The sequence below is a fragment of the Zootoca vivipara genome, chromosome 2, assembly GCF_965207765.1.
Source record: "Zootoca vivipara chromosome 2, rZooViv2.hap1.1, whole genome shotgun sequence".
Classification (NCBI taxonomy): Eukaryota; Metazoa; Chordata; class Lepidosauria; order Squamata; family Lacertidae; genus Zootoca; species Zootoca vivipara.
The window spans coordinates 334,352-348,086 of NC_142584.1; the positions used below are offsets into that span (position 1 = coordinate 334,352).

At 49.0% G+C, this 13,735-nt stretch overlaps 1 protein-coding gene across 3 annotated transcripts in view; it reads right to left on the reverse strand.

The window, feature by feature from the left end:
• Positions 1-865: 865 nt before the first annotated feature.
• LPAR2 (lysophosphatidic acid receptor 2) overlaps positions 866-13,735 on the reverse strand; it is a 55,179-nt gene continuing 42,309 nt past the window's right edge. For all 3 annotated transcript variants that reach the window (XM_035101727.3, XM_035101719.3, XM_035101712.3), the window contains exon 3: positions 866-3,450. In XM_035101727.3, coding sequence (XP_034957618.2) covers positions 3,149-3,450 — 302 coding nt within the window. In that variant the 3' untranslated portion in view covers positions 866-3,148. The remainder of the gene's footprint in view (positions 3,451-13,735) is intronic.

Genomic DNA, 13,735 nt, shown 5'->3' on the forward strand with positions numbered 1-13,735 from the left:
AACATGGAGCGCAGACCTTTACCCCCGGTTCCAGAATTAAGGAAAAGACGGAAAGGGAGGAGACTGTCCGTTCTGCGCCTTTTATGTTGGAAAAGGGGGCGGAGAGGGGGGGGCAGTCCCGGATTCTGGATCGGACTGAACTGAGAAGACATCTTTCCTGACACCACCTTACACTGTACATAGAATGCACCAATAAAGATTGTTTAAAGACAAGCAGGTGCAGAGTCGTTACTCTAGAGTAGCCGTAATAACCTCTGACATGGGCCCTCCCTTTGTCTTGCCACTGCAGCCAAGCTCTCCCCCCCCCCAGCATTTACCCTTTGTACTGGGTTGTGGTTCCACTGCTCCTTTGCCAACCTGGTGCCCTCCAGATGCTGTTGGGACTACAAGGCCCACCTAGAGAGTGTCAGGTTGAAAGGCTGCTTTCAGCCCCATCTGTCCTTGTCTCCTGATGGAGAATTGTCAGCCCTCCCTTTTCCCTTTAACCATTTTGCCCCATTCACAAAAATATTTTGGGCAGGCTCTTCTCACCAGTAGCCTAGGTCAGAGCCAAGTGCTCAACCTACTTCCAGGGCCAATCGAAATGTAGTTTGTCACACAGTTTGCCTTGGAGTGCATGATTTCTCTTTATCAAATAGCCAGCACTGTGTGTGTGTGTGTGCTCCCAAGCTAAACCTTAGTGAGGGGAAAGGGGGTATTTACAGAGGCTTACACACCCAGCCCCCTTTGCAGCATGCTCTCCCCCAGGAAGCTCACCTGGCATTACTTAACTAACGTTACTCCTGTACCAGGCAAAGACTTTCCACATCTCCTGCACCTTTTGATTAAGCCTTTCAAAGTAGTAGTAGTAGTAGTAGTAATAATAAGTAATAATAATAATTTTATTTAGTGTCTTTTATTATCATGTAAACTGATGCTTGGCTCATGTGTTCATTTTTCTGAGTTGCGCTGTTATATTGGATTGTTTTAAGATTGGATTGTTTTAAGAGTCTGCAGCAGCATTGGCAACCAACATATGCAATAGAACACAGTTTTTTATAAATCCCTTCCTGCCACAGTTCTGGTAAGAATCACTGCCTCCTTCCACAGTGAAAAGTGGTGAGAATGAATGGAATGGTGGAGCCCATGACATTCTCCGCCTGCCCTGAACAGCTTCTTCCAGTCACAACCACAGCAGGGACAACCTTCCAGAGTGTGTGCCTGTGCATGCACAACATAAGACTTACACAATAGTCTAGGCTCACCATCCCTTGGGAGTGAGGGCTGATCCTGTGCCTTTAACAGCAGCTTCTTCTGCAGACATTGACAGGGAACAGTCTTACCTCTATGCCATGAAAAGGGCCACCAGCTGGTAAGTGCAAGTCAGGCAGGAGGAGAGGCCAGTTCCCCCCCCCCCCTGCTTGGGTGGCAACATGAGCAGAAGGGAGAAGGACAACTTGGCATCAGTTCACGCTAACCATATTATTCCAATCACTTTTGTCAGTCTACCAACACATTATTTTATTCTTGGCGTATATGATATATTAAAAAACCCTTCAGTTTTCCAGAGAAGGTGTTTGATGTGTGTGAAATTTACACAGTGGAAAAGAAGCACAGGTTCTTCCAACTCATATTTTTGCATGTTGCTGGGCTTACAGGGGCTGCTGGCTTTGGGACACCTGGGTTCAACTGGGCACACCTGGAAGAAGAAGAGCTGAAGCACAGTTAGCATCATCATCTCCATGAGGGGGTGGGCTGAGTTCAGCCCCCAAACTTCTGCCTGCTCTGCAATTATTCAAGGCCCAGGAGCAAACCTGCTGACTGACTCTTCACCCAGTGACTCTAAAGCTCCTCAAGGCCAAGCCTGTGGAGGGAAACAAGGGCATTTTACCCAGGCAAGACCTCACGATGGAACCAGCCCTCTAACTGGGCATTGTGCCTCTGTTTCAACAATGCAGGGGGTCCATTTCCTACAGCAAATGAGTTGTGGGAGCAAACAAAGCCTGGGCAGAAGAATATGATACTTAGCAAGCTAAACTATTCACAGTCATCAGCTGGTGGGTGGCCAACACAGGACCTTCCACTTGTGAGACTACAAATCCCATCATCCCCAGTTAGCATGGGCAATGGGCAGGGATGATGGGAGCTGTAGTCCCACAACACCTGGAGGGCACCACACTATTTGAGCTTCAGCTAAGCTGCCAAACTCTACCTCTAAGCATCAACCTTCAAAAAAAAAAGAGAGAGAAAAGAATATTTGCTCTTTGCATTCTTTCCTATTGCTGCTGTGGTGCTTGTTCCTAGATAGAACAGGACCATGAATTCAACCTAGTTGTTACGGTGGATGTTGCCAGAAAGACAGCTGGCAACTGGGCTATCTTGACCTGGAATTTCTGAGAGCATAAAATGCAGTGGGTGGTAGAGGTTGTAACAGATTATTGGAGAGTTTTGTGCAGTAGCAGAAGACGTGGGCTTTTGTGTCTCAGCCCTAGAATGGTCGTGCCAAGAAGGCAGGAATACTGAACAGTCTGGGGACAGAAAGTTCTTCACCCTACACAGAAACATTCTAGATGAGCACCTTGACATGGCAGGAGATGCTTCCCCTCAGCACAGCTTGCTTAAAACAGCACTGTACAAGAACAGAAAGGCAAGGATCCCAGGGGTTTCATTCCACCATTTTTCAAAGACTGCCCAAACATTTGTGTGCTTAAAAGAACTAGAAAAACAAGAGTCTGTCTTAAGAGCCCCCACCCCAGTGTTAAGAGACAGAGGGAGACTTGCTTGTTAGCCTGGGAAGGCAGAAGCTGTGGTGCAAACCAGTTTTGAACAGGTTCTTAACAGAGCAGCATTTTTAAGGTGCCTTTCAAGGTGGCATGCAAAGCAAGTGTGCTGATTCATTCCTTGGCTCTGTGAACAGTCACTGCATCCCAGATATGTGGTCTCTACAGCACCATCTGTCGGGGGGGGGCGCACATCGTCACAGTTGGGCGCTACAAACCAAGATGGCTGCCCTCATCCACAGGTACAACAATGTCTCCTGATTAATAACCTTGGTCACAGCGCTTTCCCCAGTCGCACTGCAGCCATGGTCTCAAGACAGGCTGGTCTCCCATCGATTACCAAAAGTTGGCTTCAGACAACCAGCATGAAGGAGCCTGAAAATGGCAGATTAGAGTGTGGAGTCCATCACTGGGTGTCCATTCTGAGGCAATATCCTGTGCTCTGTGGTGCTGGACTTGACCGACGCAGGCGAGTACTTTGGCATCCTGTGACAGGCAAAGCAGAGAATCTTCCGGAAAGTGCTGCGCATCTCATTGTCCCGGTAGGAGTAGACGACAGCATTAATGAGTGAATTTATTTCAGCCAGAAGCAGGACATATTTCTCCACCGATAACACATCACAGGTTTCACAGCCAAGGCCGTCCAACAGGAGCACCACCTGTCCAGGGGTCCAGCAGATAACAAAGGCACCTAAGAACAGGAGAGAGGAATCTCTTTAGCATTTGGAAGAGATCAGAGGCCTCCTGGCTCCAAGGGACAGGACACTTATTTGATATGCTCAGCACTTTTTTAAAAAATGTGCAAAATGCTTGCATGGTGGAGGAACACACACTTCTGCTCCCACACTGCTCTGAAAGCAGCAGGAGGAGACACCCTTAGTGGTATTCCCCAGTTAAGAACAAGATTCTTGCAGCGGCCATTCCATCAGAGTTCAGCACAGAGAAAGGGCACAGGACAACCCCCTCAGCTCTGCTGCCAGGACCTCCAGCCATTCCTTGCTCACCATTGGTGCCTAGCTATGGCTGTTCCATTATATTATTATTATTATTATTATTATTATTACCTGCCCTTCACCAGCAGGTTACAATTAAAAATTCAGAATTAAAAACAGTTAGAACATACTAGGCTACATGAACAATTTCCATCCCAGCTGGTTCTAATACAAACTGTAACTTTTAAAAGAACTGCTACTTAAACTTGCATTTATGCTTCTCTCCCCATCCCTTTTTCCTTAAGTGTCAAGTCTTTTGCAGGGGCTGCCCGACTACTGATCTTTGTAAGTCGTTCTGGGAGCCTTTTCAGCTGGTGAGTGGAGTAAATGTGCTTCAAAGTGACAAAACCTGCAGAAATTCCCTCATCTCCATCCTTATGAAAAGCTGCAGGACCCCTTGTCTTCTTCTCATAACCTGGTAATCCTAGACAGCTGCTGGGTAAACTTTAAGAGGAAAAGACTAGAATTCTCCATCTCCTCTCATGCCTATCAGACTTTCATGGCCTTTATCAAGAGGTGTTTTTGCACTACTTTTTTATACAGTACATATATATTTAGTGTTGAATCTATCTCAAAAATAGGCTCCACAAAGTTGCAGCCCTTATCCTCAGATTGCCAACTGACCAGGGGAAAACATGTTCAAACCTGGATCTTGTGCCTCCCCAAAAGTAGAACCCAGCCAGGAAACGTTTTGACAACATGAAAATAAGCATCACCACCCCTCAAAATCACAAACAACCTGCCCTGCTCCTCTAAACACAAATAAGTGTGCCTGAAAAATATCCATGCAAGCCTCCCTGGTGATTCTTTTTCTACTCAAATTGAGGTTTATTACAGGACCCCACCCTGTTCTCAGCTGGAGCTCATTACCAAGTAATTGGGTGTCCTCCCCCCTCAAGCCATCATCCGGCCGCTCACTCTTCAAGCCTCCCCTCTTGCTTCTCTGCAGCCAAAGATGGAGAAGCTCTATACAGTCAGCAAAAACAAGACCTGGAGCTGCCTGTAACTCAGATCATCAGCTTCTTATAGCAAAATTCCAGCTTAAACTGAAGAAAGTAGGAAAAACCACTGGGCCAGTAAGATACAATCTAAATCAAATCCCTTATGAATACACAGTGGAAGTGAGGAACAGGTTTAAGGATTTAGATTTGGTGGACAGAGTGCCTGAAGAACTATGGATGGAGGCTCGTAACATTATACAGGAGGCAGCAACGAAAACCATCCCAAGGAAAAGGAAATGCAAGAAAGCAAAATGGCTGTCCAATGAGGCCTTACAAATAGCAGAGGAGAGGAGGCAAGCAAAATGCAAGGGAGATAGGGAAAGATACAGGAAACTGAATGCAGATTTCCAAAAAGAAGCAAGGAGAGACAAGAGGGTCTTCTTAAATGAGCAATGCAAAGAAATAGAGGAAAACAATAGAATGGGGAAAACCAGAGATCTGTTCAAGAAAATTGGAGATATGAAAGGAACATTTCGTACAAAGATTACCATAATCAAGGACAAAAGTGGTAAGGACCTAACAGAAGCAGAAGACATCAAGAAGAGGTGGCAAGAATACACAGAGGAATTATACCAGAAAGATATGGAGGTCTCGTACACCCCAGGTAGTGTGGTTGCTGACCTTGAGCCAGACATCTTGGAGAGTGAAGTCAAATGGGCCTTAGAAAGCACTGCTAATAACAAGGCCAGTGGAAGTGATGATATTCCAGCTGAACTATTTAAAATTTTAAAAGATGATGCTGTTAAGGTGCTACACCCAATATGCCAGCAAGTTTGGAAAACTCAGCAATGGCCAGAGGATTGGAGAAGATCAGTCTACATCCCAATTCCAAAGAAGGGCAGTGCCAAAGAATGCTCCAACTACCGCACAATTGCGCTCATTTCACACGCTAGCAAGGTTATGCTCAAAATTCTACAAGGCAGGCTTAGGCAGTATGTGGACCGAGAACTCCCAGAAGTGCAAGCTGGATTTCGAAGGGGCAGAGGAACCAGAGACCAAATAGCAAACATGCGCTGGATTATGGAGAAAGCTAGAGAGTTCCAGAAAAACGTCTACTTCTGCTTCATTGACTATGCAAAAGCCTTTGACTGTGTCGACCACAGCAAACTATGGCAAGTTCTTAAAGAAATGGGAGTGCCTGATCACCTCATCTGTCTCCTGAGAAATCTCTATGTGGGACAAGAAGCTACAGTTAGAACTGGATATGGAACAACTGATTGGTTCAAAATTGGGAAAGGAGTACGACAAGGTTGTATATTGTCTCCCTGCTTATTTAACTTATATGCAGAATTCATCATGCGAAAGGCTGGACTAGATGAATCCCAAACCGGAATTAAGATTGCCGGAAGAAATATCAACAACCTCAGATATGCAGATGACACAACCTTGATGGCAGAAAGTGAGGGGGAATTAAAGAACCTTTTAATGAGGGTGAAAGAGGAGAGCGCAAAATGTGGTCTGAAGCTCAACATCAAAAAAACCAAGATCATGGCCACTGGTCCCATCACCTCCTGGCAAATAGAAGGGGAAGAAATGGAGGCAGTGAGAGATTTTACTTTCTTGGGCTCCTTGATCACTGCAGATGGTGACAGCAGTCACGAAATTAAAAGACGCCTGCTTCTTGGGAGAAAAGCAATGACAAACCTAGACAGCATCTTAAAAAGCAGAGACATTACCTTGCCTACAAAGGTCCGTATAGTTAAAGCTATGGTTTTCCCAGTAGTGATGTATGGAAGTGAGAGCTGGACCATAAAGAAGGCTGATCGCCGAAGAATTGATGCTTTTGAATTATGGTGCTGGAGGAGACTCTTGAGAGTCCCATGGACTGCTAGAAGATCAAACCTATCCATTCTTAAGGAAATCAGCCCTGAGTGCTCACTGGAAGGACAGATCCTGAAGCTGAGGCTCCAATACTTTGGCCACCTCATGAGAAGAGAAGACTCCCTGGAAAAGACCCTGATGTTGGGAAAGATGGAGGGCACTAGGAGAAGGGGACGACAGAGGATGAGATGGTTGGACAGTGTTCTCGAAGCTACAAACATGAGTTTGGCCAAACTGCGGGAGGCAGTGGAAGACAGGAGTGCCTGGCGTGCTCTGGTCCATGGGGTCACGAAGAGTCAGACACGACTAAACAACTAAACAACAACCTGTATCTACAAGTTACGGGAAGCCGCCAGGTTTCCAGAAGTACCAAAACAAAACCAAGATCAAGGGGAGAAACTACCCCATGAGGAATGAGCATGAGGAATGAGGCATGAGCATGGTTTACAGCAGAGCTCCGTGAGGGCCAGCGAGCATGCTCAGAGGGAAATAAAGCTGACCGATGGCTGGAGGAAAGAAGCAATCAGGGGAAAAGGGGGCTTCAGGATGGAATGGCATACGTATCCTGACAAGGGCATGGCTAGCTGGAACCCTATGGCCAGCACTCTGCACTGAAAAATACTCTTGCAGGATCCACTTGTGCTAGAGGGCAAACAGCAAGGGAGGCCTGTGACCCTCATGTCATCCTTGTGGTCTGTTTAGGGAGCTCAGGATCAGGCTCGCTAGCTGAAATTGGTTTCTCCAGCCCCATTTCAGCTTTTGGAAAATGCTAATTTCAACAAGTCACCCACACCAAGTAATGCTTCCAAAACAAATAAAAACACACAATTTTTGTAACTGTATGGGATCTGTAAAACTTTAGTGTTCAGAAGACTGACCCCTTTAATATTTTTCACTCTGATTATGAGTTGTATTTACTAGAAGTCTCCTTAAAGCAGTGCACAAACTACTGTCATCCAGCAAAAGGTTTTATCTGAAAACTTTCCACCCGTCCCTCCAGAAGAAAGGTCAAGATCGTTCTTCCTTTGTGAAGTTCCCAGCTGCATGGGGTGTCTTAAAAGCGCATACAAAGCCAGGGATTGGACATAATGGAACTGAAAATGGAAGCGGAGACTTCTGGCTTCTTCTTTGCAGCCTCTACTGCAGAAAGGAGGTGAGCAGAGCAGCCATTCCCAACCCCGTGTGCAAGCCGCTTTGCACTACAACTCCCATCAGCAGGACACTGGCCTGGGAGAGACTGGTGCAGAGTCTCATCTGTCTCAAAGGCAGAAAACAGCTACTCCATGACCAGATGTAACAAATGTCTCTCTGTCTCTATTACTAAAAGGCGACACAGGAATCCAGAGGTGAAGCCACACACACTCTTCTCCCGCCACCTCCCAAATAAACCACTTTATACTTGGGAGTTTATAAATAAAGAGACATTCCTTCCAGCGCTGTGTGAAAGAATAACCTCCTGCCACCAGTGAGGGTCCCTCTCAGCCTGATTCCCCCTTTTCACGCTGGCAACCTGTGGACACTTCCGATGATCTTCCTAAGCCTCCTCAGGGTTCCTCTAAGACACACACTTTTGCCTCCTTTCCTGAGGTCAGTTTTGTCCTCTCCTGAGTCACCACTTCTGTGAGTTCTGATACCCCACTGGAACAAGAATGACGATTCTTCTTGGCACAAAAGAGATGAATTTTATTATCTTAAAAACATAGGTCTTTCTTTAACGTTTCATGTGTTTTTCCGCTTTGTTTCAGTTGTGCAATAACTATGTCAAACATTTGACACCAAGCTTTCCTAAACCTCATCTAAAGCACCACTCTCCTGGCCTCTCCACTTTCTTCTTCCCATCTCTCTCCTCCTTCTCCCTCTCTCCCCAACTGACCAAAGCGCTCCTCCCTCTTTTTAAACTGGGAACAGTCCCGCCCCCATCCAAATGTTATGTCAGTCAGGCTGGAGGTGGATTAACTCTTTTCCAGCCAGGTAGGAATAAATATTTCAAAACTATGTCAATCCGTTACACCATATCATGGAGCCAAACTGAATTTCTCCATGGGGGGCATGTTCTAAAGGGCAGTTTTCCCGTAGAGCAGGCTTCCTCAAACTCGGCCCTCCAGATCTTTTGAGACTACAATTCCCATCATCCCTGACCACTGGTCCTGCTGGCAAGGGATCGTGGGAGTTGTAGGCCAAAAACATCTGGAGGGCTGAGCTTGAGGAAGCCTTCCATAGAGTAACGGCCAGGCCTGCACGCCACCTACCAGTCAAAATGTGTCTGTCCCCCCAGGTGTGGAATCCCTGGATCTGGCCCCCACATGCCCTACATGAATTCAGAGCACTCCTTGAGAAACACCTCAGTTCACCTCCCCTTCTACTGTTCTGGGGAGGAGAAACATCTGTCACAAGTACCAATTTGACAGGAACAAGTGAGAATGTGTCACAACGGCGCTGGCAGTGGCCCTCTGGCTCAGAGCAGAGCTTGTCCGTCTCCATTCATTGTCTTCCTGAGGACCCTGCAAAGCCTTTCTGGGGAGATCACTATTTTATGGAGAAAGGGTCCAGAAAGCACAGGTGGGGTGGTTCAACGTGTGAAACCAAAACATCAAAATCTAGGGGTGTGTATTTATTTTAAAAATGAACTGAAAAATGAAAAGAGCCCTGCTTCATTTTGAATAAAAACAAATAAAATCCCATCCATCCAAACCCCCCCCCCAATCATTTTCCATTTTCTTTTATTTGCAGCAATGTTTTGTTCTGGAAATGGTCTGGCCCACTGTGTACAGTTCACAGAGAGGGCACAGAGGAAGAAAAGTAAAAGTGATAGATTGTAAACCCTCTACAGTTTAGATAGCAGTTGGACTGTGTTTGTACACCTTTTTAAACTGCCTATAAAACTGGGATTCTTTGCACCTGCAAATTGGCAGGTATTGTGGCTTGGAGCAAGTAGTCCAGGTTTGCAATGTTCCTGCCATCTGGATGACGAGCACCAAAGTCATGGCATCAGAAGCCTGTTAGGATTGCCCATTGAAATAAACAGGGGGAACCCTAAAACAAATATACTGAAAAAGAACAGAGAAACAGCCTCCCCTTTTCAAAATCCACTTGGCTACTAACTTTGCCCGGTGGCCTTGGGCATCCCGTCGCTCAGCCTAACCGTATTACACCCAGGGCTGCCGTGGTTAAATGACAGCCTCCACTCTTGGAAAGGGAGAAGGGGGGTGTGAGGGACAAAAGATATCGGGAGGTCCCTCCCATCTTGAGCTCCAGCCCATCCCCGAGTGCTGGGGAAAGCAGGGAGAGTTCCGACTCAAGTGGAGAAGCAGGAAGTGGTGTCCGAGGCTCAGGCAAGGTAGCAGAGCCACTGCCCAAGGTGGAACAGGAAGGGGGGAGCAAGGGGGGGAAGGCAGATCCCACCGACTCCGGAATTGCGCAAGAAACGTCGGGGGAAGAGGCTGGGTCTCCCCAAGCTTCTTTGCTGGAGGAAAATGCGCCAACCTCCATTTGGAGGTACTGAAGAAGACGGATAAGATGTGTCAATCTCTGTAAATAGCACTGCCTTTAGCACTGTAAATACACAGCACCAATAAAAGGATAAAATGCAGAGCTGTGTGGAGTCGTTACTCTGAAGTAGCCCACTCAGGCCACTGTGACAGGTAAGAAGTAAGAAAGAAAGCTGCGCAAAGTGAGCCACTGGTGGTCCAGAGAAACTGATGCAGAAGAGTGGAGTTTGGAGACAGCTTGAAGAACCAGGAGCAGGTGCTGTTGCTGCAGGAGCAGATGGCCCAGGCAGATGACCCAGTCCTGAGGGCCCCTCCCCGCTCTTTGGCCACCCTCACTCTAAAGCAGCAATAGGAGCAAAGAACTGAATGAAGATCTAGAACCACCACTCCATCTGGCAGCGCAAAAACCAGCGGAGCACGCTGCTCCTGCTGCTGTCGTCAATGAGACTCATTGGGCGAGGAGTAGGGGTGGGGCCCACTGGACTGGCTGGCACCACCAGGAACAAGGCTGGATCTGCTCCCAATGTACAGCCAGACCAATGTCATCCCAAACCTGGAGCTGGGCCTGAGGACATCCTTAACTATTCAAAGGGGGAAGCTGCTAAAGCCAATATTCTCAAAGAATCAGTGTGGTTACCAGGGGCGGCTTGCCCATTGACTCTAGTGGCGCGGGGCGCCGGGTTGTCAGGGGGGCGCTGCGCGCTGTGCCCACCCACCAGCTGCGGGAAGAAACGGGGCGGGGCGGGGGCGCCGGAGCGATCTGTGTGCCAGGGCGCCCAACCTGCTTAAGACAGCCCTGGTGGTTACAGAGTTTGGCTATCTGCTTCCTAAAGCTTTATCCTCTGAGGAAAAGCTCTTCTGCATGAAGAATGAAATTCATTTCCTCTCTGGTCCCGTGATACATTCTGCAGATCATCATCATTTGGCCATTCCAAGACCTAAAGGAGATCCTGCCACACATTCACACGTGCCACCACACAGCCAGGATGACTCATCCACTCCGGAATTGCGCAAGAAACGTCGTGGGAAGAGGCTGGGTCTCCCCAAGCTTCTTTGCTGGAGGAAAATGCGCCAACCTCCATTCGGAGGTACTGAAGAAGACTGACAAGATGTGCCACTCTCTGTAAATAGCACTGCCTTTAGCACTGTAAATACACAGCACCAATAAAAGGATAAAATGCAGAGCTGTGTGGAGTCGTTACTCTGAAGTAGCCCACTCAGGCCACTGTGACAGCTACCTCCGAATCTTTTTTGGGGGCTACTTTGGAGCTGCCGGGATGAGCGCGCAAGAGGCGGAGAAATGGCGGCAGATCGCGGAGAAAGCCCAGCAGGACCTGCAGCAACTGGCGGTGCAGGCACAGGGAGAATTAAAAGCGGCCAAAGAGGAAACGCGGAAAAGCCAGGAGGAGAGGCAGAATCTCATTGACCAGGTGAGATCATTACAGGATAAAGAGCAGCAGTTAAGAACGCTAGCGGTGGACCTCCAAAACAAGTTGGATGCGGAGAAAAACAAGGGCGGGGGGGGGCCCAACTCCAAGTATTGCCGGGAAGGAGAGCGGGGACCCTAGTGAGCAAGTTCAACGGAGATCCAAGGGAATACCAGGGCTTCGAGACTGAGATATTATACGCCCTTGAGCTGCACAATGATGAATTCCCTGATGATGCACACAGAGTAGCGTTTATAGTGGAGCATCTTACCGGAGCAGCAAGGGAGTGGCTCAGACCGTTAATCGCGGCAAAAAACCCTTGCATGAAGAATGTCAAATTATTTCTAGAAGCTTTAAAAATAATGTATGCGAGTGACAGTCATATGGACCATACCAAAGAGGAACTTCATAATTTACGCCAGGGGAAAATGACAGTTCGCGAATATTGGGCTAAATTCACCATGCTGGTGCACAGGCTGGGGTGGGAACTTCACTCGCCTCCCAGGCCACTCCTGGGGCTGGGGCAGATCAGGAACCCATGCAAATTGATAGCGCGCGGGGGGGGGCTTTTCAAACCCCAGCGGCGCCAAGACGCAAGGAGGGAAGGGGCGGGAACTGCTTCCTCTGTAACTCCCCTCAGCATCTCGTCAGAAACTGCCCCCACCGCAGGGAATGGCAAGGGAAGGCGGGAACGGTTGTGCCCTCCCCCACTGACGCAGCACCACAGCAGGGAAACGAGACAGCCTGGCTGCAGGAGACAAGGGGCAGCAGCCAGGCGCAATCGGCAGACAACAGCCCCAGCCCACCCGCCCGCACAGCGAAGAGCAGCGCCAGCCCACCCCCACCCCCAGAGCAGGGGTGGTTCTAGAAGTGACGCTAACGCTCCCTAATGGATATCCCCTGACGGTCTTAGCCTTAATCGACTCGGGTGCGTCTGCCAACTTCTTTTCGAGAAAATTTGCAGAAGCGCACCAGATCCAACTTCTGCAGCTGGACTTTCCCCTGCACGTCTCCACCATTGACGGCAGGGAGTTGCTGGGAGGGGCCATCACCCATCAGACCCCCCCCCATGAGAATGACGGTGGGACGGCACTCAGAGACTCTGGCATTCAACGTCACCACCATCTCGGACCCCCCCATCGTCTTGGGCATGAGCTGGCTGGCGCGCCATGACCCCTCCATCAGTTGGCACCAGAGATGCATCACATTTGGATCTGACTTTTGTCTGGAACGTTGCATGCAGCGCCAACCAGGGGAGGGGCCACCGATAGCCACGGTGGCCACCATGCACGTCAAGGGGGGAGAGGCGATACCCAAACCATATTGGGATCTGCAGGAGGTCTTCAGCGAAGCGGAGTCCGACCACCTACCCCCCCCCCACAGGTCGTTCGACTGCCAGATCAACCTGGTGCCAGGGGCCACGCTACCCCCAGCCAAACTGTACTCCATGTCAGATCAGGAACTGGAGGATCTGCGTGAGTTCATCGACAAGAACCTCAAGAGGGGGTTCATCAGAGAAAGCAAGGCAGCAGGGGGCAGCCCAGTCTTCTGGGTGGACAAGAAAGACACGCAACAGCGCCGTCTGGTGGTGGATTTTAGGCGCCTGAACAGCATGACAGAACCGGTGGCGTTCCCAATGCCCAGAGTGGACGATCTGCTGACAGCAGCGCGCAGGGGCAAGATCTTCACCAAGCTCGATCTGAGGGGAGCGTACAACTTGATCAGGATCCGGGAAGGCGATGAGTGGAAGACCACGATGTTCACGCCTCTGGGCTCTTTTGAATATCGGGTGATGCCCTTCGGGTTGCAAGGGGGCTCAGCATGCTTCCAGGCCTTCATGCACCACGTTCTGGGCTCCCTCCTCTTCAAGAACTGCTTGGTCTTCTTAGATGACATCCTTATTTACTCCAATGACCCAGTGCAGCATGTGAAGGATGTCAGGGAGGTGCTGCAGCGCCTGAAGGAGCACCACCTGTATGTGAAGCTGGAGAAGTGCAAGTTCCACACCAAGGAGGTGGACTTCCTGGGCTACAAGCTGTCAGACAAGGGGCTAGCGATGGACAAGGACAAGGTGCAGGCCATCCTGGATTGGCACAGCCCCAGGACGCGCAAAGATGCCCAACGCCTACTAGGCTTCGCCAACTTCTACAGGAAGTTCATCAAGAATTTCTCTCGTGTTACGGCTCCCATCACTGACTGCCTGAGAGGCAAGCAGAAGTTCAGGTGGACACCGGAGGCGCAAGCAGC